The sequence below is a fragment of the Heptranchias perlo genome, chromosome 25 (assembly GCF_035084215.1).
Source record: "Heptranchias perlo isolate sHepPer1 chromosome 25, sHepPer1.hap1, whole genome shotgun sequence".
NCBI lineage: Eukaryota > Metazoa > Chordata > Chondrichthyes > Hexanchiformes > Hexanchidae > Heptranchias > Heptranchias perlo.
Genome location: NC_090349.1, coordinates 26,263,312 through 26,289,883, shown reverse-complemented (window position 1 = coordinate 26,289,883; position 26,572 = coordinate 26,263,312). Strand labels below are relative to the sequence as shown.

At 39.1% G+C, this 26,572-nt stretch overlaps 1 protein-coding gene across 2 annotated transcripts in view; it reads right to left on the bottom strand.

Annotated features, from left to right (window-relative positions):
- The window catches only part of LOC137342131 (calcium/calmodulin-dependent protein kinase kinase 2-like), a 90,277-nt gene that overhangs the window by 16,577 nt on the left and 47,128 nt on the right, over positions 1-26,572 (bottom strand). For both annotated transcript variants that reach the window (XM_068005818.1, XM_068005819.1), the window contains exons 3-14: positions 21,885-21,932; positions 20,633-20,686; positions 19,687-19,738; positions 18,387-18,520; positions 12,272-12,308; positions 8,014-8,035; positions 6,488-6,576; positions 5,409-5,608; positions 4,626-4,679; positions 4,280-4,353; positions 3,948-4,035; positions 69-197 (exon numbers count right to left, since the gene is read on the bottom strand). In XM_068005818.1, the coding sequence (XP_067861919.1) occupies positions 69-197; positions 3,948-4,035; positions 4,280-4,353; positions 4,626-4,679; positions 5,409-5,608; positions 6,488-6,576; positions 8,014-8,035; positions 12,272-12,308; positions 18,387-18,520; positions 19,687-19,738; positions 20,633-20,686; positions 21,885-21,932 (981 nt within the window). The remainder of the gene's footprint in view (positions 1-68; positions 198-3,947; positions 4,036-4,279; positions 4,354-4,625; positions 4,680-5,408; positions 5,609-6,487; positions 6,577-8,013; positions 8,036-12,271; positions 12,309-18,386; positions 18,521-19,686; positions 19,739-20,632; positions 20,687-21,884; positions 21,933-26,572) is intronic.

Below are 26,572 nucleotides of genomic sequence, written 5' to 3'. Positions count from 1 at the left end.
TGGATAATATTCATTGGACATGTAGTGGCTTATTCTCAGTGGCCTATTAAATTAATATAGTCTCTTACCACTGTTGCTAGGCTTGGAATATGTTTGACAGAATTCTCTACCTCCTCTTCAGTCACCTCAACAAGTGTACAATTCTCATCTTCTGTAGGAAGTGCTTCAGCACCATGTCTTGTCACCCATGGATGTAACTGTAAGTTAAAAAAACAACCATGAAAGTAAATTCATCAGCATAATTTTAGATATTTACAATATTTCAATAACTATGAAACTCAAGTAATAACTACTTCAATTTCTGTGCAAATATATAATATGGAAATAGGAAGAGTTTAAATTTTGCCTTTCTACAGAAAGGCAACTGTCAACACAATCCTGCACTTTGGCAATTTCCTGTGAAACAGTATGTCAGAAATAACTTGCAATAACACAAGAACTTGTTGAAAAACCATGACAATCAGTTACGTAAGAACAGCTACCAAATTCCGGCCTGATCTATTTCAGAATATGTGCTTGCCTACATTTTATTGAACTGACCATCAATTTACAGGGAAGAAAACTGCTTTCAGATGTAATAGGAGCAGGGCCTTTAATTTTTACCCCATGGCCTTTACCCTGCAGTTTCATTAGCCAAATACCAATGGGTGTAAGAATCAGCCAGTTTGTTTGGGAGAGGTACTTAGCAGAAGTGAAGCACTTCCCAATGGCAGTAAGACTTGAAGGTTGGTCAACACTCGAGATCGTGGTAGAGCTTGGCAAATAGGTCCATTATTGCTTTTCTGATCTTGGGACAATGCATGATGTAATGTGTTTGGGGGAGGAGCAGTAAAATAACCAAATAGTTGAGCTGTCTAAATTCTTCACCGTGCTGAAATTGTCAAGCTAAAATGCCAGCATGCAAATATGCCTAGTTTTAAAAACAATTTATGTTTACAAAGAAATAGGTAGTGTTCCATGTGTTTAATATATAAATCATAAAAGCATATCCCTAGTTGAAATTACAAAAATTACAAACTTGCCCTTTTCCCCACCTTCTCCCCTCCTTAACCTCTTCTTTTCCTGAGGCTGTGGACTTATGCTAGGATGGTTCCACCTCATTCATAATTTGAATATCCTTTGTAACATGATGTTTTGGTGCATGGAATAAAGACTAAACATCTTACAGTTCTAAACAATTTTACAACACCAAGTTATAGTCCAGCAATTTTATTTTAAATTCACAAGCTTTCGGAGGCTACCTCGTTCCTCAGGTGAACGATGTGGAAATGAATGAAGGCAACGGAACCCTGTGTGAGAACCTCTCTGGATACATCGAGGGCATCCTGAAACCCATCGTACAGGGAACCCCCAGCTTCTGTCGCGACACTACAGACTTCCTACAAAAACTCAGTACCCACGGACCAGTTGAACCAGGAACACTTCTCACCACGATGGACGTCTCGGCACTATACACCAGTATCCCCCACGATGACTGCATCGCTGCGACAGCATCAATACTCAACACCAACAACAGCCAATCTCCGGACGCCATCCTACAACTCATCCGCTTCATCCTGGATCACAATGTCTTCACCTTCAATAACCAGTTCTTTACCCAAACACACGGAACAGCCATGGGGACCAAATTCGCACCCCAATACGCCAACATTTTCATGCACAAGTTCGAGCAGGACTTCTTCACTGCACAAGACCTCCAACCAACACTATACACCAGATACATCGACGACATTTTCTTTCTATGGACCCACGGCGAAGAATCACTGAAGAGACTACACAATAACATCAACAAGTTCCATCCCACCATCAAGCTCACCATGGACTACTCCTCAGAATCAGTTTCTTTCTTGGACACACGAATCTCCATCAAAGACGGGCACCTCAGCACCTCACTCTACCGCAAGCCCACGGACAACCTCACGATGCTCCACTTTTCCAGTTTCCACCCTAACCACGTCAAAGAGGCCATCCCCTATGGACAGGCCCTGCGAATACACAGGGTCTGCTCAGACGAGGAGGAACGCGATGGACACCTACAGACGCTGAAAGACGCCCTAGTAAGAACGGGATATGACGCTCGACTCATCGATCGACAGTTCCGACGGGCCACAGCAAAAAATCGCATAGACCTCCTCAGAAGACTAACACGGGACGCAACCAACAGAGTACCCTTTGTCGTCCAGTACTTCCCCGGAGCGGAGAAACTACGCCATGTTCTCCGCAGCCTTCAACATGTCATCAATGACGACGAACACCTCGCTATGGCCATCCCCACACCTCCACTACAGCCACCCATCCTCAAACAGACCATCGTTCGCAGCAAATTACCTAGCTTTCAAGAGAACAGCATCCACGACACCACACAACCCTGCCGCGGTAACCTCTGCAAGACATGCCAGATCATCGACACAGATACCACCATCACACGAGAGGACACCACCCACCAGGTGCATGGTTCATACTCCTGTGACTCGGCCAACGTTGTCTACCTCATACGTTGCAGGAAAGGATGCCCTAGAGCATGGTACATTGGCGAGACCATGCAGACACTGCGACAACGGATGAACGGACACCGCGCAACAATCGCCAAACAGGAGGGTTCCCTCCCAGTCGGGGAACACTTCAGCAGTCAAGGACATTCAGCCACCGACCTTCGGGTAAGCGTACTCCAAGGCGGCCTTCGAGACACACGACAATGCAAAATCGTCGAGCAGAAATTGATAGCCAAGTTCCGCACCCATGAGGACAGCCTCAACCGGGATCTTGGGTTCATGTCACGCTACACGTTACCCCACCAGCGAACAAATGTTATCTGTTTTTAATATAACGGGTCAGTTGCCGTCTTTTCTATGTTTCTACCTCTCTATCTCTGTTTTTTTTTGTTTGTTGTTTTTTTTGGTGATTTGTATATTCTGAGACCTGGCAGGTAACACCTGTCTGTCTGCACACTGATTGCCTTGGCAACGGGCAGTTGAAAAAACTGTCTGTTATCACCAAGCATTGTTCTGTGAATTATAAATGCGACTTCATTTTGAGGATTTCATTTCCACATCGTTCACCTGAGGAAGGAGGTAGCCTCCGAAAGCTTGTGAATTTAAAATAAAATTGCTGGACTATAACTTGGTGTTGTAAAATTGTTTACAATTGTCAACCCCAGTCCATCACCGGCATCTTACAGTTCAGTAGTAAAAGGAAGCCAACAGATGAAATGACTTCCTCCACTTTATGTTTATTGTAAAAAAAATTATAGTAAAATAGTCAACATTTTAAGAAGAGTTTTGCAATCAGCTTCTGTAGTGTTAGCTGCCACTTTTATAAAAGCAAGTATAACTTGTGAACCTAGAAGGTAGAAGTATTGATATTTTGGCCAATGTTTGCAATTGAGTGCAATGTGTCTTTATATATAATGTACTGCAGCTACTGAGTAATTTTTTATGCGCGCTTCTACATCTGTTTAACTGAAGAACAGAATGAGGCTTTCTACAGTTTCCAGTAAATTGTTGCTGTGCAACGTCCTGGACATTTGTACATTTGCGATTGATTAGCACTGTCACAGAGCAAATCTTATAGCAGCACTGAGGATTGATGCCTTCAGAAAAATTGAGAGTCACTTTTAATCTTTTAAAACAAGTCTCGAATGAGGATTCCTGTGTTCGCCATTAACTAACAGAAAAAGTCAGGCAAGACTACTTTGAAAACTAAAAGGCAGTTCTTCACTGTTGTGGCATAACTCAAATTCCCAGCACATCAAGGAGGGCTACTTCTGTGACAATCTTTTGGTGATATCAATGGAGCATTTCTTCTTTCTTCAACAAATGTTTGATCTCAAGCAACTAAGGAGCACTCCAAAGAAACAGATGTCTGCATATGTGAGAGTTAAAAATACACAAACAAATAAACCTTCGGAATGATTCTGAATTAACGATATTGCAGATTTTCTGTCCTACCTTGATCTGTGAAACTGTGATTCTGGTTTCTGGGTTTTTCTCTAACATTTTAAAAATGAAATCCTTCAGCTCTTCGGAGAGGTCTGGCCTAGCTCGCAAAAGTAAGACATTTAAATATTTCAGCCAAAAAGTAGCAACAGTTGCCACATTAAATTATTGCATTGCCCCTTCCCACAGTCTGTAAAGCAGAATCATTGAATGAGTATAAAAAGTCTGATGAAAAGAGAATAAAATTCACAAACAAATTAAGTTAGGAAAAAAACAAACATACTGAAACAGACCTAAATTGAAAAAATAAGTATTAAAAAACTCAAAAAATGCGAACTACTCACTGCTCAGGAAATTCCACTGGCTGGTTCTTAATTTTGTTGTGCAGACTTAATATCTGATCATCCATGAAGGGACACTATCATAAAAACAGAGCTTTATCAGTTTTACATCCTTCACCAAGTTTTTACAGGCTGCAAATGTAGACATGTCAGGTAATCAAGAAATACAACACAAAACAAAAAAATGATATACTATACAACTTCAAATAGTGAAGACATAAATAAGAGTACGACTGCACATTTTAATGGTTAAATACGAAATTAAAATACAAAGTAGTGAAATTATGTACCAGTAATAAAACTGCTGCATTAAACGATGCAGCATTGATTTAGTATATTTTATACTTACGTGCCCCAAAACAAAGCAGTATAACGTGACACCCATCGCCCAAACGTCCAAAGCCTAATTAGAGAAATCACAATCAGATTCCAAAATAAAATGCATCTGAACATGTTTCAGACCTGAACCTAAAGTCTGAGACTCTAAGTATCCCAATCATGAAGCACACAGCACAAAAACAGCCTGAAAAAAGCACTCCACATAAAAAGCAAACAACAAAACACATTCACATTTAGGGTTCAGGGTAGGGTCTCAAGCTTGTTATGCTAAAGAGGAAAATTCCACAGAAGCAAATCACTCCCAACTTAGAGCCTCTTTCAGTACTTATTTTTTGCCTTTGCGGAGAATCTTCTTGTCTTGCTGATTTTCCTCCATGACCATTAGTCTATCCCACAAAGTCAAGACCTGCACAAAATACTAGTTTTAAATCTCTACTAAAAAATGATTGGCAGAACTTTTTCTTTCCGACCCACGATGTGAATTTGTGATTTATTTTTTCTTTAAAAAATTCTCCAACCTGAAAATGACCATTACAAAGCGAAGGGCATTTGCACTGAAGTAGATTAGTCACAAATTGCAACTAGGGCTTAAAAAGGGATGGATAAAAGAAATAGTCACACTTTTCACTAAAATAGGCTCAACCTCAGGACTCAAGTTCAGTTCTAACACAAAACACAACAGAATATGAATTTGGAATAGGCAATTGTAGAAATTTAAGAATCTCAGATAAAAGTACATTGTAGGTTACTTTACAGTTCTGTTGCAGAGGAAATTAACCACTTTTTTTTTTACCTTGCCATGAAAATTCTTCCTGGATTCTGAAATGGTCTCTGGAGCCATGAATGCAGGTGTGCCCACACTGCTGGTCAGAAGAGCGTCAGTTCCCTCAAACTGATTGCTAACTCCAAAATCAGCAATTTTGATGTGCCCATCTTCTCCAACCAGGAGATTGGAAGGTTTAATGTCACGATGAATGATCTTTTGATAGTGCACTGCATACAGAACACATTTTGGTTAAATCTATCTTGACCTTTTCAATGTGGCAGTTACCTGGCAGCACCATAGCTCATGGAAGGAGGGACAGAGTAATAATCTATTTCACATGGCAATCTCCTCTACTACGAATAAAAACAACTTGCACCAGTATATAACACCTTCAAAGTAATTAAACATCTCAAGGTGCTCCACAAAATTAGGGGTTACGGGGAGCGGGCAGGAAATTGGACATGAATTTAGATTTGAGGTTAGGATCAGATCAGCTATGATCTTATTAAATGGCGGAGCAGGCTCGAAGGGCCGATTGGCCTACTCCTGCTCCTATTTCTTATGTTCTTATGTTCTTAAAAGCAAAAATAACTGGACACTACAATTTATGACTGTCATATTTTCCTTAATTGACACTTGGGCTTCAGTAGAGGTACCATCACCGTAGTCAAGAAGCAGTAAAACCCTATTTCAAATATAGTAGCTATCTCTGATCATGTTGCACACATACATTTAAGAAAACACTATTATTTAAGAGCATTATAGTTATATGGATGGGGATTTCTGCTTGTGATTCCCCACATGATGAGTTACCAATTTCAGACATGCTGTAATGGGAATGCCATGCACTATCCCACAGGGAGGGATAGTTATCTTGGACCACTCTCAAGCGTATCTTAAAACTCAGTTACAGAGCAGCATAAGCAGAGGACATGGAGCAGTTCACCTGCTTACCTGCCAGGGATTGTATACGGTGTAGCAAGACAAGGCAGAAAGGAAAAAAAAATAAACAGACAGTTAACACTATTTCAGCACCGTTTTAATCAGAAGGTCTCACTTTTTTCTCCCCATTCAGAGCCACACAAAGGAACACATCGTATACTTACAGAATTCAATTCCCATGATCAAGTCCTGAAAGTAGAATCGTGCTTGTTCTTCTGTCAAGGGTTTATTAGTTGGCACCTCCATCACAGGGCTGAAACAATATAGAATGAACTGGAAACAAACTGGTGCAGCTGAAGTCTTTTAGCATTCTAATTTTCCACTAAAATAAATAATTTTTATCTGACAAATGGAGACATGATACATTTCTGATATTTGTAATGCCACTAGGAGGTGCTAGACATTAGCAGCTTTTCCATATGGAGAAAAGGAGGGTGAGGAAATCAGAAGTCACCCAGGCCATTTCCAGACTCTTCACTGCTGGTTGAAGAGCCACACTGACCAGGGCCTGGATGCATGGGGTGAGAAAAAGCTAAGGAGGGTTCTCTGCTGCTGGCTGCAGAGGACGAGCAGCAGGCCTTTGCTAGGTAACGGTGTGGGGCAAGATGTAAGAATATTGGGAATAGGGACAAATTGACATGTTTTTCTTAACGCTTTCAACCATCATGCTCTGCAGGCTGTGCTGATTATTTTGCTGAGAGTGCTGTTTATTTTGCTGAACTGTAAAATGTTAACCTTTGACTAATGACTGAACTTTGTCACCCTCATTGTGAGGCAAGACAGCTATGTGATTAAAAGCGGAACAATAATCCAAAGATAGCGATAAGAACAGGACATTGGCAAGACAGCTAGATGAGTAAGGTCAAACGAGCTGGCCACCTTGAATTCTTTGAAAAACAACCTTGTAAATCTATGAGGGTCTTATGAATAACAACTCCATATATGACGTGAGGATCCAGCCAGGGGCCATAAAAATCCAACGACTCCTGTGCTCAGTGCAGAGGATCCAGAAAAAAACCCAGCTGTCAGAAAACTTAAAACGACCACGCCGCCAACTTAATTACGAACTCTACCCAGAGATCAAACAGAGTAATATTGTTTTAATCTCTGTAATTTATATATATAGCCGTTAAGATTCAAAATATATATATTTTTTTATTCGCTCATGGGATGTGGACCTCTGGCAAGGCCAGCATTTATTGCCCATCCCTAATTATCCTTCAGAAAGTGGGGGTGAGCCGCCGCCTTGAACCGCTGCAGTCTGTGTGGTGAAGGTACTCCCACATATTGACATATCCCACATATTACTACATATACTTAGGCTAATGTAACAAATTGTATTCCCAATACAATTAGAGGAGATAAACAATGCTATAGTACACTAGTGCTAATGCTTTTGACTTTAGCAACAGTTAGCCATGCCTATGTGTTTCCATATGTAATGAGTTTGGGATCTTGTGCAATCCATGGGAGGGCTGTTACGTAGCAGAGGGTAGGCATTTCCCTGAAATGGGAAGGGAATAAAACTGTAGGATGATTCAGCACAAGCCACTCTACACAGCCATTAGGGGCAGGTCAAGAGGAACACTGGCTGAAAGCTGATCATTCACCCGGCTTCTTGATTGGGCAATAATGCAGAGAAATCAAAGAGATGTTCAGAAAGGGAAGGCGAAAAAAAAGAAATACTTACCCTTGTTTCACAAGTTCAAAAACTGAAAGAGAAGAAATATAATTACTAAAAGTTGCAACAAAATAGATTTTATGTACCTTAGTTACGTAAGTGTAAAAAAACATGATAACGCTTAAATAATGATCTTGTTAAGTTGATGTCACACAAGAGAGACAATGTTATTTGATATGATTTACATCATCACAAAGCATGTTTGTTTGTAAACGAATTAAAAAGATTTTGACACTTATTCATAAAATACCTATGGAAGCCACTTGCCAAGAAATCATAGCCCAAATCATCTCAGTTTATATCAGGTGGTGTGCTTATCACAAGCGTCCGACTTGAGCTCAGCAGAACCCAGCCATATTTCTGGGTTTATCTCATTTAAATAGAGTTTTGTGTCCAATTCTGGCACCACTCTTTAGCATGGATGTCAAGGCCTTGCAGGGGGTGCAGAGGAGATTTACCAGAATGGTACCAGGGATGAGGGAATTCAGTTATGTGGCAAGACTAGAGAAGCTGGGATTGTTCTCCTTGGAGAAAAGTAGGTTAAGGGGAGATTTAATAGAGGTGTTCAAAATTATGAGGGATTTTGATTGCGTAGATAGGGAGGAACTGTTTCCACTGGCAGGTGGGTTGGTAACCAGAGAACATTAAGATAATTGGCAAAAAAGCCAGGGGGCAGATGAGAAGAATTTTTTTTTAATCTCAGTGAGTTGTTATTATCTGGAATGCATTGCCTTCCAGTTGGTGCATTCAATAGTAACTTTCAAAAGGGAATTGGATATATACTTCAAAAGGAATAATTTGCAGTGCTAAGGGGGAAAAGCAGGAGAGTGGGACTAATTGGTAGCTCTTTCAGAGAGCCGGGACAAGCACGGTGGGCCAAATGGCCTCCATGTGTGCTGTATGATTCTAAATGACCAGCTGGTAATCGGTGCTTGCTCCAAATCAGCAGAGGGAAGTTGTGCACCTCTGCAGATGTTAAAGACCTGTGACGATGGGTTGGTGTTTTTGGGGCCTGCTGGCTGCTGTCAGAAACAGACGTGCACCCTGATCACCTCTGCACCACCAAAATATTTTTAAAAATTACTCATCTGAGATAAGTTGTTGGCTGTACCTTTACAAATCCTTTGATCTGAAGGGGTAGCCCTACAACCTCTAGTGCCCAATTTGCATGAGTGGCTTTAGGGCTGGTGACCGTGCAGCAAAACCCTCGGAAAATGATGCAAGAGGTGTTATGATGTCACTCATGGGTAATTTTCATGGCATTTAAATTTTCTGCGTACCCTGGGGATGACCCAGAAAATGCACATCAAGCACAAATGGGGTGGAGACCCATCGTTTCTCTGGTATCTGTCCCCTTTTTCTCTTCCTACTGCCCCAGGACTGGTGTGTGCTGGCCATCATAAGTGGTGTGGAATAGGTTTAAAATTAAATGATTTAATTTAGCTGGTGCATTGATCTTATAAAAAGCCTACTAAAAATTTCACATATATATACATAAATATACAACAAAATTTGAGACAACATATGCTTTCCCTTCCCAGATTAAACACTTTATTAATTCCTAATTATAATTTTGCTCAGATTACTAAAATACTTCTAGTTTTAATATACTCCATAAAAGGAGACTAGATTTTTTTCTGAAACACTCTCCAAAGTGCCGCAACCTTCCTGATTTTTTTTTCTTATTTCGTACAGTTCAGTAATGCAGATTGCATACAACATTTCATCACCTCACTTGTCCACAACAAGACTGCTCTTCCAATTTTCTTCCAAGAACAAAAAATATTGTCAAACACTTGTCCATATGGATGGTAGCCTTTCAGTGACAGCAAGACTGCATTCTTAGTCAAAAATTTACACTAAGCACAAAATTCTTGTTATTACAATAATATTCTTATTCCATTGTCACTTCATTCATCCTCCAGAGAGCAACAAAAGGCAGAACATGTACAGCATTAATTGGTAGCAGAACTTATAAAGGTTTCATAAATGGGCATATGTTGAGTGTGAAAAGCAACCTAAATACACCATACTGATAAAATCTTGGCAATAAGTATGAACACTTAGCACTGAATGAACTTGTGCGTGGAGTATGAACTGGACTCTGCCCTGTCCTAAATCCCAACTCGTGAATGGTGACATTAATTACAGAAATATTCTTAAACTACTGAAATAGTTCTATTGAAACTTTTTAGAAGAAATTATTTTAAATGTTCACATTTGTCTGTTCCACACACAGGCAGAAAATAAAAAGTTACAGATACCACAGGAAAATTTATTGGAAGAAAGTGAGAAAGTATTAAAGGGATTAGCATCTTTGAAAGTAGATAAATCACCAGGGCCGGAAGAAATGTATCCCAGGCTGTTAAAAGAAGCAAGGGAGGAAATAGCGGAGGTTCTGACCATCATTTTCTAATCCTCACTCGATACAGACATGGTGCCAGAGGATTGGAGGACTGCTAACATTGAACTGTTGTTTAAAAGGGGAGTGAGGGATAGACCGAGTAATTACAGGCCAGTCAGTCTAACCTTGGTGGTGGGCAAATTATTGGAATCAATTCTGAGGGCCAGGATAAACCGTCACTTAGAAAGGCACAGAGTAATCAAGGACAGTCAGCATGGATCTGTTAAGGGAAGGTCGTGTCTGACTAACTTGATTGAATTTTTTGAGGAGGTAACAAGGAGGGTCGATGAGGGTAGCACATTTGATGTAGTCTACATGGATTTTAGCAAGGCTTTTGACAAAGACCCATGTGGCAGACTGGTCAAAAAAGTACAAGCCCATGGGATCCAAGGAAAAGTGGCAAGTTGGATCCAAAATTGGCTCAGTGGCAGGAAACAAAGGGTAATGGTCAATGGGTGTTTTTGTGACTGGAAGGCTGTTTCCAGCGGGGTTCCCCAGGGCTCAGTACTAGGTTCCTTGCTTTTTGTGATATATATTAATGATTTGGACTTAAATGTAGGGGCATGATTAAGAAGTTTGCAGATGATACAAAAATTGGCCGTGTGGTTGATAGTGAGGAGGAAAGCTCTAGACTGCAGGAAGGGATCAATGGACTGGTCAGGTGGGCAGAAAAGTGGCAAATGGAATTCAATCTGGAGAAGTGTGAGGTAATGCATTGGGGAGGGCAAACAAGGCAAGGGAGTACACAATAAATGGGAGGATACTGAAAGGTGTAGAGGAAGTGAAGGACCTTGGAGTGCATGTCCACAGATCCCTGAAGGTAGCAGGACAGGTAGATAAGGTGGTTAAGAAGGCATGTGGAATACTTTCCTTTATTAGCCGAGGCATAGAATATAAGAGCAGGGAGGTTATGCTGGAACTGTACAAAACACTGGTTAGGCTACAGCTCGAGTACTGATCACCACACTACAGGAAGGATTTAATTGCACTAGAGAGTGTACAAAGGAAATTTACAAGGATGTTGCCAGGACAGGAGAATTTTAGCTATGAGGAAAGATTGGATAGGCTGGGGTTGTTCTCTTTGGAACAGAGAAGGCTGAGGGGTGATTTAATTGAGCTGTACAAAATTATGAGGGGCCTAGATAGAGTGGATAGGAAGAACCTATTTCCCTTAGCAGAGAGGTCAATAATCAGGGGGTACAGATTTAAAGTGATTGGTAGAAGGATTAGAGGGGAGCTGAGGAAAATGTTTTTCACCCAGATGGTGGAATGGGTCTGGAACTCACTGCCTGAAAGGGTGGTAGAAGCAGAAACCCTCAACTCATTTAAAAAGTACCTGGATGTGCACCTGAAGTGCCGTGACCTACAAGGCCACAGACCAAGTGCTGGAAAGTGGGATTAGGCTGGGTGGCTCATTTTCGGCCAGCGTGGACATGATGGGCTGAATGGGCTCCTTCTGTGCCGTAAATTTTGCTATGATTCTATGAAAGCACCCAGTTCATGAATTAACTGTTGAAATTGTTACTGCATATCTTAGGAGATAGTGGTGCCAACTTGTATCAACATTTATATACTAAAATCACAGGATGACATTGCACTCTACAATGTGGCAATAACTAGCTCAAGCTGCTGAATGCTGTATTATAAAAGAACCGCTTGACAGAGGACAAAAATTTTATTTTAAATTATTACTTTTCATTTCTAACTGAAATGCTGGATAAGATTCATCACTTCACCAATGTGTTAATACATAATTTATTAACACAAGGAAACATATGCTGTTCACTGCCTATGTCAAGTTGGGCTATATGTGGTGTGTGATTCAAATTATATGGTGGGACAGAGGGGAATATCAGAACATACCCATGTACAGATGGTCCTCACTGGGGTCATCGAGCACCTGTGAACACAAGTAAAAAAGGAGATACATCTTAGAAACATGCTTACACTTCAACCAGGAACATAAATCAGTAAAAGAAATAGATGCTGGAGGACCCATAGTTTAAAGAGAATTAATTCTCAAGATGTGGGCGTCACCGACAAGGCCGGCATTTATTGCTCATCCCTAGTTGTCTCAAGGAGGTGATGGTGGGCCTTCTTGAAACACTTGCTAAGCCACTTCATAGGGCGGTTAAGAGTCAACCACGTAGGTGTGGGACTGGAGTTGCATATAGGCTAGACTGGGTAAGGACAGCGGATTTCCTTCCCCAAATTAATGAACCAGTCGGGTTTTTACACAACTTTATGGACACTTTTACTGACACCAGTTTTTTTAATTCCAGAACTTTTCAAACTGAATTCAAATACCCAAACTGCCATGGTGGGATTTGAACTTGCGTTCTCTAGATTATTAGTCCAGAAACATAACCACTACACTACCGTAAAAAGAAAACAACAGTCTAGAAAATGAACAGTATATATTAAATAAATTTTAGAAACTAGAAGAGTCTGGAAACTGAACAAGTATTGAATTTTATAAAGGAGTCTCTGCAATGTGGCATTTAGTTTTCCATGTTACTAGTTTTAATTATTAGTTTCTCCATGTTCATTTATATTTCTGTGATTCTATGATTTCTTTTCTGCTATGTTCCCATCTTCAAAGAAACTACTTTAGCTCTCAATGTGGGTTTGTTGGGTCACAAACTTTTCCATGGCTCATATCAATGGCACTCAGTATTAACTGATATGGAAGGCACTTTGCAGCACGTGGTAGGTCAGTCCTGATGAGTTTTTTTATTCTGAATATGGAACATTCCATCACCCTGGGTGCTTTATCTAGCAATTTAGCTGAGCACTGGTGCATCCTATCCAGTATGGAAAATGGACATTTTAATTTCATGTCAAACTTACTCCTTCCCACTAAGACATTTCAAAATGTTTTATTATTTTCAAAAGGATTTTACATTCATTTTTATTTCTTTCAGGTGGAAAAGGCTACAGTCACTCTGCTCTTCTGGCTATATTGAAGAAAATAATGCAAGGATGTCAACCCATGAACATGCAACAACCCACTCCAATATCCTGGAAAACAAAAAACATTCACCAATAATAATTCCTCCTCTCCAAACAATATTGTTAGAAAATCAAAAATGCAATCTCCTAAATAAGTATATTACAGGAAACAGCATATTTACCCAATCACATTAAAAAAATCTATATTAAAATAAAGTTACTTGTGTTAAGTAGTGAACTAGTGACCGATCTGAATCTGCATGTAATGCTGCGAATAATTATGCAAACGAGCTTATACCAGAGATTTGAGTGCTATTTGTACTTGACCTTTCAGGCTGGATTTGCACTAGTTCTATAATATTCCAAACAGATTCTGACCTGTAGATGAAAATCAGCTCTGATGTATTGTAATAAAGCTGTTAACATATGCCAGGTAGTAATTTTTGTTGTTTGGGTTCATTTCAAGATTTATCCACTCCTAGCAGCAGAACTTCGTAATCATTGGCATGCATAACATGCACCATCAGCATAGGTGTGAAATTACTCCTTAACTTTCTACTCTAACCACTGAATATGTTTAGCATTCTATGGGGAAGCTAACGCACTTTCACAGACTGACACCAAACCTTGCCATTTATTATTTGACTTTAGCCATATTTTCCTGGACTTTAACAGGTATTCCACACATACATGTAACTAACCTTTGTGTGATTTATTGTACAAATTTCATTTCTGTGGTAGATTCGCATTGCAGCATGCTTGTAAGGCAGTGCAGACATGTTTCAGATCAATCTGAATATTGCTGTCATTAATAAAACAATACTGCATGTGCCACCAAAATGCTGCATGGTAGCAGGTATCCCTGCAACAGATGGCACAGCCCTGCATCAGCCTCTCTGCTGACCCAGACCCTGAGACGATAAGCAACAAGGTCACAAGATATTTACTAACAAGGAAGATCATTGGCCCATTTTGGTTCATCCATTCAGAAACAGCGTAAAATCTCCAAATGGTTCTTAAATAAATCCAGGGTTTTCACCTGCACTACTCTATCTAGAAGTACATTCCATGTGCTGATCATACTTTTGTATAAAATTCGCTGATATCAGTCCTAAATTTTTCTTTTACTAATTTTTAGCTGAGATTTAGGGGTCCAAGAACAAATATCACTAAAAGCTAGTGGACAGGTACAAAAAATAATGTAAAAGGAATGTTGGCCTTCATCTCAAGAGGGCTGGAATACAAAAGGGTGGAAGTTATGTTACAGCTGTACAGAGCTCTAGTTATCCACCACCTGGAGTACTGCATTCAGTTCTGGGCACTGCACCTCAGGAAGGATATATTGGCTTTGGAGGGGGTGCAGCGCAGATTCACCAGAATGATACCGGGGCTAAAAAAGTTAAATTATGAAGACAGGTTGAATAGACTATGCTTGTATTCCCTTGGATACAGAAGATTAAGGGATGATCTAATTGAAGTGTATGAGATGATTGAAGGGTTCGATAGAGAGAAACTATTTCCTCTGGTGGGAGAGTCCAAAGCACGGGGACATAACCTTAAAATTAGAGCTAGGCCATTTAGGGGTGTTGTCAGAAAACACCTTTTCACACAAAGGGTAGTGGAAATCTGGAACTCTCTCCCCCAAAAAGCTGTTGAGGCTAGGTCAATTGAAAATATCAAAACTGAGATTGACAGATTTTTGTTAAGTAAGGGTATTAAGGGTTATGGAACCAAGGCAGGTTGATGGAGTTAAGATACAGATCAGCCATGATCTAACTGAATGACGAAGCAGGCTCGAAGGGCTGAATGGCCTAGTCCTGTTTCTAAGTTCCTATGAAGCCCCTTGCTCTACTCTCAATTTAATTTAAAGTAATTTTCTGCATTTACCTTTTCCAAACCATTAATTATCATACAACCCTCTATTAGATCATCTCTCAAGATGCCTTCTTTCAAGCTTAAGCTTCTTCAATCTTTCCTCATAACTTGGCCTCTTAGCATCATGAATCAGCCTCGTGGCTTTTCTCAGCACTGTCTCCAATGCTTCAGTGTCTCTCTTAAGTATTCGGGAACCAGAGCGGGACACAGTACTCAAGGTGGAGTCTGACCAAAGCAATAAAGTGTGATCAGGTCTCTTCTTTGGCTACATAGTTTAACATTCTATTGGCATGTAGGCTGCTACTCTGCAGTGGTTCAACATGTTGACAGGCAAGTCTACTAAGCCTCCTATGTCTCTCTCAATTTCATCATTAGCTATTTCAACACCAGAAATGGCCAAAAATCACAACCACTTTTAACTTGTTTTGACTTTTGAATGATCTCCTGCCTGAGATTGCTCCTAGCAATGGTGGATGCCAGATTTCTTAGTGTGAGTTGGACTTTGTGTCCACCGCACCAACCCACCAGGAAATTGTGTGGGAGACTGATTCGGACTGAAGCTTCCACCACCTACCTCAGACCATCCAGAAACTTGAGCTGGGCCTAAAAAAAAGGCAGAAATCAGGTGGTATTGATTTCCCTCTAATTGGCGGCTTTGTTACACCCAAAAACAGGCAGAGACGTGCATAACAGAGATCAACATTGATGCAAATAACTCTTGAACTCAACAAAGATGGAGACCACAAGCCAAGAAATTTTGTTTACTGCAAGCTGCATCGCTTGTCAAATAACTTCAGTTTTTTCCAGTGCATTATTACCTGGAAAACTGGGAGTCGGGGAATGACAGAGAAAAAAAAACTGAGCAGAGGTTAAAGGAAAGATGTGGGAACCGAAACAAAGAATAAGAAAGGTGTGAGAGCCTGTTTTAATGTAAAGCAGAAGAATACTAAGCAGACAGAAAAACAGGAAAGCTGAATGTGAAAGGGGCTATAGAGAGAAAAAGTAGGAAACATGAGCTAGAAGCTGTCATTGACTAGAACAGTTAATACAGATTTTGTATTAAACATACAGACAAGTAGGTTCCGCACTGCCGGCTTGAATGGGTCACAGTGATTGAAAGAAAAGACTAGACCAGGCATGACTGTTGCTTCTGAGGCTATGTCTATAAAGCTTGTTATTTTGTGATTAGAATTCAAATGGGACCATATTTTCCACTTTAAAATAAAAGGGAGAACTGCATGTTTATCTTCATAATTTACCACATGGTAACTAAATCAGAGGAATGTTTTGAAATCTATGAATCCTGGGAATGTAATTTCATTTCCAGGAATGAAAAAATAGCAGCCAATCATGACCCCTGCAATAATGATTTTGTTTTTTTCGCCTGAATCCACGATCCTTGATATGAAGTAGTTCCATATGTGCTGATCATCCTCTGGTGCCTCACATAGAGGCTGTTATTCAGGTGTGAGCTTCAACAATGAGTACTTACAGGTAGGTGAGCACCAGGGAGAAGGGGGCAAGAGCAAGGGAGTGGTGGGGTTGTGCATTACTTGCCAACCCCAATCCTGTCCTTATCCAATGTCCACATGCTTGCCCTTCATAGCATTTCTAAAGCAGCTAAAAAGCCACCTGCCAGTGTATCAAAAAGTTTGTTAATTTAGTTGTGGAGAATGCTAATGACTCAACACCTAATTCAAAAAGCATGCTTTAACTCTATTATGAGCAGATTTTCAGTGAAAAAATAGCCCCAAAGTTTGCAAAGGAAGTAGCAAGTGTGCCACAATGACACAGAAAGAGTCCATATGGTGCTAATGTCTTTGAGGACCAAGTGGGAGGTCTGGAAGAAGTTATGTGACTTACAGAAGTGAACATGGGCAAAGCATGAATATTGCCGTAAAGTAGTAGCACTGGACAGAAATATACACAAATAAAAGTAGGTGTTAAAAAAGTATGTAAGAACACTATGCTAACACTGTACTAAAGAAATGTTAGCAAGGATATAGCAAGTAACGTGGAAGTGAAAATGGCAGGATGACAAAATTTCCGTGGGCCAAATCACCCTGTCTCAATCCCTACTACTCTCAATCTTAAACTGAACTTGCATATAATTGGAGGGCAATGTGAAACAAGTCATGAATTTCAAAATATGAGAGTATTCACTTCTTATGAGCAAGCCATTGTAGACCTTTTCCGGAGGAAAAACTTAGAAGGCATGGAAGGCTATGGAGATTGAAGGAGCACAGAATTCATGGTATGCACCATTTTAGCCAGATATTCTAATGATTTACAAAGTATATTATGTCAACGCATTCACAAAAGGCGATTGTGCACAAATGTATAATAGCATAGTGATGATGCTAAACCCGAATGGATAAGTGTGTTTATTTACTTATACTGTACCATCTGATCTAGTCACAGGTTGCTTCCTATGTCCTCTGTGCTCCTGAGCCATCCTCTCCTCCTTCAACTTCACTGTGATATACCTTCTAATGTTACTATACTCATGCTCTCCGGCAAAAAGATTTCTGCAACTTCTGATATTTCAAATTCTTCTTCTTCATTAATTTCACTAACTGTAGATTTGAATGCCAGTAACTCAGTTTTTGATTTGACCTTCAGAAGACCTTAACTGGAAAAAAAATCTTATTTACTTTTTGTTAATCTTCATTAATCTATTTTTGGAGCAGCAGGAATCCTCACATCAACGCTAATAGTAGGCAAATAACTCATTAATACTTGCCAACATTGTACCCCTTTTTACTACTTTTTGGAGAGGAAAAATATGATGTGTAGTTGCATACACTGATGATATTCTACAACCCATCCTGAAACAGTACCCAGAGGCTGGTGATAAAGAGTAACAACAAGCTTGTTGAAATAAAAACATTATTAAATGACTGAAATGAAACATTAGTGCTTACATAGGCAGGAACATGACAAAGATGGTCATCAGAACTGCTTACTTTTTAAAGGAACCATTAATCACCAATGAGGTTTCATTAAAATCTGATACAGCATTTTAAAAATGGCTAAGTTGGCAAGTTATGGATACAGATATAAACTTTGATAACATAAACTGCCTCCTCCATATATACACACTTCTACCAGTGCTTGTTAAGTAGTGGAGAGAGGAAAAGTAAAAACCTACTTCAACTAGTTTGACAACATTTGGATGATCCAACTTTTTCAAAATGGCAATTTCTTGGTACACACTATCCAAAGGCCCTCTAGGCTGTGCAGAGATTTGTGCAACTGCTTTGGCACCTCGAGGTGGGGGACGACCTGGATAACAGAATAGGGTTATTATTTGCTAGGTGGCCACATACTCAAATTAATGTTAGCTTCTATAATGTCTGATCATAAGTAATCCTTCCTCACAATTTTGTATTACAGCATGAAATGGTAACTTCTAAAAAATATAAATATTTTGTTGTTCACCTGATGAGTCCAATGCTAGTACAAATATTACACCAGGGGTAAGCATGATATTTTTCCATCAATCAAGTTCTAGGAGTTGGAAACTACTTCTGTGGGTTGGAATTGGTGAGAGTGCCCATATACATAACTGTGAAACAATTGGGACGATTTTGTGATCCAGAGCTCCCAGCGGGGAGTAGCACTTGCCAGGAGCACATCTTGGGAAATTTCAGGCTACATCCCCATGATTTCCCAAATTGCACCCCTCTAGGAGGGCAGAATTATCCTTTATGTGTCACATAACCAATCAACAAATTTTCTTCTCTTCCTGAGACTGGAAATCACAGGCGTTTAGCCATTTTTACAAGTTACTTGTTTCTGTTTCTTTAGCTTTTCCCTGGCACTTTTCCCCATTGGAAATATCAGTCAGATAACCTGCCCCCAGGTTTCTGCCTTTTTCATTGCAACAAAGATTTTCCCTTCTTCCATCTGGGGAAGTGCATCCCCACCTCTTGACAAATCCTCAAAATTGCATGGCGGAGATTGAGAACTCTTCTTGTGGGAAACTATGGGAGAATCAGTGTTCTTGCACTCCATGATAGCACACCGCACTGAGCACCAACATTATTTGTGAATTGAAAAATTCTATTTGATTTTATCAAGATGCTTAAAATTATGAAGGGATGGAACAAAGTAGATAGCCACAGACTGTTTCCAGTGGTTGAGGGGTTTAGAATGAGAGGATGTAGATATAAGATTAAACGTAAGAAATTTAGGACAAAGAGCTGGAGAAACATTTTCCACAGGGCTGTGCGGCTATGGAATATGCTACTGGAGTTAGTGATTGAAAGAAAGTGGGATAAAGGGATGTGACATAAAGGTGAGAACATGGGACCAGTACTCGAATGGAGAACAAATACCAATATGTACTGGTTGGGCCAAATGGCCTGTTTCCATATTGTAATTTCTGTGTAATTCTATGTTATATCATCACTCTTCGTATACATTAAAAAACACTGTAGGATACTTACGTGGAAATCCAGCTTGTCTTATTAACTTCTTTTTAGAAAGGACTTTCATTGCCTAGCAAGAAAATTAAATTAACGTGTGTAGCTTATTAATTCAGGAAATTATTACACTTTAGTCTGACAAAACAGGACAAAATTTAGTGATCCTGCATTTCAGGCGGAATTAGAAAAAATGCAGTTACATTTACTGGAACAGACAAACAATTTTATTGTATCAAAGAAAACAAAAACAGCAATTAGATTTCAGTTGCATCATCCTGTGTTCAATTGTCCACATAATCATGTGTGATATGAAATTCTAGTTCAATGTGGGATCTGGTTAACTTTTAGCAAAATCATATTTTGAAAATGTAATCATGCACATTAAAATGCAAAGTACAGAATATTAAATAAAAATAACTTCAGCTGGAGAAATGCTAGACTTTGTAAGATTTGAATATTTTGGCCCACAAATACAAGTATTTCTGCATAAGCCTATCAACATTACTGTAGCTTTATTTAATACTAATATATAAGAACGTGGAATATCTAATCATCAAATGCAAGTGGAATATCTAAATGAAATAAAATCAAATTATATCTGATATCAAACAATATCTAATTGAAATAAAATCAGACTGCAAGTGATATTTGGAAAACGATACTTGCTAAATTCAGTAGTCAATAAAAAGTAATATTGCATAGTTCTGCACACAATTCAATGATAGCTTGAGATTAATTAATGAATGCTTAGTGATTGAGCTGAACAACAGTGTTACAGACTAGAACTGTTTTTAAGGATCTGTAAGCTAATCTTAAGTTGCTCTTACTTTTTATGAGAACTGAATTTAATTTTTTTTTTACTTAATTATTTGCACCAACATAAAAATATGAATATGTTAACAGGAAAGATCAAATTCTTGGTTTAGAACACCCAATAGGTAAAATGTTTGATTTATTCAGCACGTACATAGTAGGTGTTATCGTCTTCATTGTATGCCAGTTTGACAACTCCATAGGAACCCTGCATAAAAGAACATAAATACTTTCAGAAGACATTTATATTCCACAGTTCACCAATTAGAACCATACTGTGAATGTCCAAATGCTTCACCACAAACCACATGTAAAATTAATTCACTGTCAACGGATTTACTAGAATGGTTCCAGGGATGAGGGACTTCATTTACATCGTTAGACTGGAGAAACTTGGGTTGTTCTCCCCAGAGCAGAGAAGGTTGCAAGGAGATTTGATAGAAGTGTTCAAAATCACGACGGGTTTAGATAAAGTAAATAAAGAGAAACTGTTCCCATTGGCGGAAGGGTCAAGAACCAGAGGACACAGATTTAAGATGACTGGCAAAAGAACCAAAGGCGACCTGAGGAAAAACTTTTTTTTAATGCAGCGAGTAGTTATGATCTGGAATGCATTGCCTGAAAGGGCGGTGGAAGTTGATTCAATCGCGGGTTTCAAAAAGGAATTGGATAAATATTTGAAGGGAAAAAATTTGCAGGGCTAAGGGGAAAGAGCAGGGGAATGGGACTAACTGGGTTGCTCTTACAAAGAGCCGGCACAGGCTCGATGGGCCAAATGGCCTCCTTCTGTGCTGTAACGATTCTATGAGGGGTACTTTGGGAAACAGAAGTGGAGGTTACATTAGTAGAACACTAGAATTAATTGATGTCTACTGCATAAATTATTCATCAAATGGATATTAAAAATCAACAAATGCTGCAACTGTTAGGAAGAAAAAAAATACTAGCACAGATCAAATGTCATATTTTTTAAATTAAAATAGCTCTGCAGGGATGGCACAGTGGTAAAACATGTTGGTCCTCCAGTCATAGGGCACAGCAATCCCTGAAATTGCCTTTTCCAGCTGCGTCATTATAGAGAGGCTCCATGCTGAAGCTAGACAGGAGGGAGGGAGAGCAGTCGCTGGGTTGCTCACTTCGCAAATACATTTTTATTTTCTCTCGTTAACCTTTCCTAGAAATGGGAAGGGTGAATAGTGTAGGTTTGGTCATACTTTCTAAACTCTTTTTTTTCTACCACATAGATTATCTGCAAAAAATATTTACTGTACATTTCTAATATTCAATGTCAAAGTAGAACTGCAAAGAAAACAGCAAAAAAGCATGATTAAGAGTACTTACAAAACAATTTTTTACATTAAAAATTTGTTCATTATTGTTTTGTACATACACAACTTGATGCTCACCTTTCCAATTTCATCTTTTAGCTTGTACTGATTTAACTGCACACAATCCTATATGTAAAAGAATATAAGTAAACAAAATCAATTAATTAAACATTATTACAGCATCGCCTCCCAGAGCCACAGATCTCCAGAAATGTGGCCAATGAATTATACCTCAGTGGCTTTTAATTTGCAAATTCACGGGCGCATCAATCTTATCTCATGCCAGCATTCTCACTCATTCTACAGTGTGCTATGTTCCTTGAATTGTAAAGATTTTAAAGCATTCAATAAAATAATCTAAATTAATCAGAGGCAACTTCTTGTTTTTGTATACACAAAAAGTATTAAAATAAAAAATATATATACAATGGGAAGCTGTTTATCCAAACCAGTTTGATATCTGAGGATGCTCTGAGTACAATTAATTATCACAAAATGCTAGAAAAGCTCAGCAAGTTCTGACGAAAGGTCATCGACCTGAAACTTTCACTCTGTTTCTTTCTCCACAGATGCTGCCTCACTTGCTGAACTTTTCCAATGAGCTTACTCAGCTACAATAATGACACTCATTTTTAAAGAAAATCTATCTAAATAGATTTTTGAAACTTTGTGGTAAAGGACTTAATCAAAATAGTATTAATTGTTTTTTCCAGGAATCTATTTCTCATGCATAATATTTGGTAGCAAAAAAAACTCATCTAATTTGGCTTCACTTGAGACTTGTTAATTTTGTAGGATGTGGTAAAATGAGGGTTTGGCCCACAATCACCATATGTTGCTCTTGTAATCTCACCTAAAACATTAAGGAGAGAGAAATTTGGAAAGTGCCAACCTAGGACATGTTCAAACATTTCCCAGTCTAGCGCTGGCAGAGTTCTACAGGGAGATTATCTTCCTGCCTGATGCCCCGCTCCTCAAACATACACACAGTTGATGCAAGAAGTTGTATTTTTTGAAAGTATTTAACTTTTCTAACTAGCAAATATGATATTCAAATTCTTCACTGTGATGTTAACAAGAATATATTTTCCAACACTTGACTTGCAGAAAAGTGCAACTTACTCTGAAGTTGCATCACTTAAAAAACACTGTTTTCTTATTTTTTTAAAATATTAATTTCACTCGGTTTTCCTATTCAATTTCACCCTTTCCTAAACATATTTTTAAATTAGTTTTAAAACAAAGTTGGTGCACTGACTCCACCTAGTGGCCATTGGAACACAGGCACAGGAGTAGGCCATTTAGCCCTACGAGCCTGTTTCACCATTCAATGAGATTATAGCTGATCTGTATCCTAACTCTATTTCCCTGCCTTGGCTCCATATCCCTTAATACCCTTGGCTTGCAAAAATCTATCAATCTCAGATTTAAAATTATTAATTGAGCTAGCATCTACTGCTTTTTGTGGGACAATTTCACACTGCTACCATCTTTTGCGTGAAGAAATGTTTCCTAACTTCTCTCCTGAATGGCCCAGCTCCGAATTTAAGATTATATCCCCTTGACCTAGACGCCCCCATCAGCTGAAAAAGTTACCCTGTCAATTCCTTCCAAAATCCTATAAGCCTCAATCAATTCACCCCTTAATCTTCTATATTCCAGGGAATACAAGCCTAGTTTATGTAATCTCTCCTCATAATTTGACCCTTGGAGCCTTGGTAACATTCTGGTGAATCTGCTCTGCACTCCTTCCAAGGCCAATATATCCTTTCTAAGGTGTAATGCCCAAAACTGTACACAGTACTCCAGATGTGGTCTAACCAGGGCTTTGTATAGCTGTAACAAAACTTTCTCCCCTTTATATTCTAGTCCTCTGGATATAAAGGCTAACATTCCATTAGCCTTTTTGATTATTTTTTTGTACCTAACCACTACATTTTAGTGATCTGTGTCTCATAATCTCTTTGGACCTCCACTGTTTCCATCGTCTCATCTTTTAAAAAATACTCGGATCTATCCTTTTTTGGTCCAAAATGGATGACCTCACACTTACCTGCGATGAAATCCATCTGCCACAGTTTTGCCCACTTACAATCAATGGCTTTTTGTAATGTTATGTTCCCATCTACACTAGTTACTATGCCACCAATCTTTGTGTTATCGGCAAACTTGGACATATGGCTCTCTATTGTGTTATCTAAGTCATTAATAAATGTAGTGAATAGTTGAGGCCCCAGCATAGATCCTTGTGGGATACCACTAGTCACTTCCTTCCAATTCAAGTATGTACCCATTATCCCTATTCTCTGTCTAACCAGGTCAATAATTTGCCTTCAATTTCATGAGTGTTAATTTTAGCTAACAATCTCTTATGTGGAACCTTAATGAATGCCTTCTGGAAGTCCATATAAACTACATCCATAGACATTCCCCTGTCTACTACTTTAGTTACTTCCTCAAAAAATTCAATTAGGTTCTTAGACATGACCTACCCATTACAAATCCATGTTGCTGCTCTCTAATCAGCTCAAATTTCTCAAAGTGCTCACTCATTCTGTCCTTAATTACAGATTCCATTAACTTCCCCACTACAGATATGTTAGACTAACAGGTCTTTATTTTCCTGGTTTCTCTCACCTTTCTTAAATAACGGAGTTGCATTTGCAATTTTCAATCTAATGGGACAATTCCTGAATCGAGAGAGCTTTGGAAGATTATGACTAAAGCATCTGCAGTTTCCTCACCTACTTCCTTTAAAACCCTGGAATGGAAACCACAGATCCTGGGGATTTGTCAGTCTTTAGTGCCATTATTTTCTTGCTTACGTTAACTTTAGTGAGCTCCAGTCCTTGATTCATTATTAGTTTCCCTGGAATGTCAGGTATATTATCCTCTTCCTCGACTGTGAAGACTGACACAAAGTAATTATTCAACAAGTCTGCCATTTCCTTATTTTCCTTGTATGTTCAATTTCCTGCATCAACACATTTTTTTTTTGACAAGGACCATGTTCAGTCTGAAATTATACAAAATCAACAAATATTTATGAAAAAAGGGATCAGGAAGATTCAAGTCTGACTTGTGCTGAGGGGGGCTGGGAACTGGAGCACAGCTGGGGGCTGTACGGAACGCAGCACATTTTAGGGTGGAGTGGGGGGGCAGGGGTGCTCAGGGTAGAGAGAATTTTTAAATTAAAACCAATGAAACAGGTGACTAAAGCCTGCAACTATATTTGACATAGCACAATTGAATGAGAAATGTTACACAGCAATTTACAATAGTAAACGTTGACACAAAAGCGAGACCCAAAATTAACAGGAAGTAAGGTTTGTGGACTGGAAGTGTATCCCATGCAAGGTTTTTAATAGTGCATAGAATTAATTGGTTGTTTTTGTGTAGGATTTATGTTCCTGATTTATATTTCAGCAGATCAACATGGCTCACATGATATACAAAGAATTACAAATTACAAATAACATACAGCACAGAAACAGGCCAGTCGACCCAATAGGTCCACGACGGTGTTTATGCTCCACTTGAGCCTCCTCCCACCATTTTTCATCTAACTGTTTCAACATATCCTTCTCCCTTCTCCTTCATGTGTTTGCTTAGCTTCCCCTTAAATGCATCTATGCTATCGTCTCAACTACTCCTTGTGGTAGTGAGTTCCACATTCTTATCACTCTCTAGGTGAAGAAGTTTCTCCTGAATTCCCTATTGGATTTGTTAGTGACTATCTTATATTTCTAGCCCCTAGTTCTGGTCTCCCCCGCAAATGGAAACATCTTCTCAACATCTACCCTATCAAATCCTTTCATAATCTTAAAGAGCTCTATCAGGTTACCCCTCAGTCTTCTCTTTTCTGGAGAAAAGAGCCCCAGCCTGTTCAACCTTTCCTGATAGATTTAACCTCTCATTTCTGGTATCATCCTAGTAACTCTGTTTTGCATCTTCTCTAGTGCCTCTATATCCTTTTTATAATGTGGAGACCAGAACTGTTTGCAGTACTCCAAGTGTAGTCTAACCAAGGTTCTGTACAAGTTTAGCATAACTTCTCTGCTTTTCAATTCTAACCCTCTAGAAATGAACCCCAGTGCTTGGTTTGCTTTTTTAAAAATGGTCTTATTAACCTGCGTCGCTACTTTTAGTGATTTGTGTATCAGTACCCCTAAATTCTTCTGCTCCTCTACCCCATTTAGATTCTTATTTTCCAAGGAGTATGTAGCCTCCTTATTATTCCTACCAAAATGTACCACCTCACACTTATCTATATTGAAATTCATTTGCCAATTACATGCCCATTCTGCAAGTTTCTTAATGTCTTCCTGTATTTTGTCACAGTCCTCCTCAGTATTAACTATACCCCCCAATTTGATGTCATTGCAAATTTAGAAATTGTACTTCCGATTCCTGAGTCCAAATCGTTTATGTATATGGTGAACAACAGTGGTCCCAGCACCGATCCCTGTGAAACTTCACTTCTCACATTTTGCCAGTTTGAGTAACTACCTTTAACCCCGACTCTCTCTTTTCTGTTTTGTAGCCAGCTTGCTATCTATTATGCTACTTGTCCCCTGACTCCACATGCTCTGACCTTAGTCATTAGTCTACTATGCAATACCTTATCGAAGGCCTTTTGAAAATCCAAATATATTACATCTACTGCATTGCCCTTGTCGACACTTTGTTACTTCTTCAAAGAATTCAATAAGGTTGGTCAAGCATGGCCTTCCCTTTTGAAATCGGTGCTGATTATTCTTTATTAT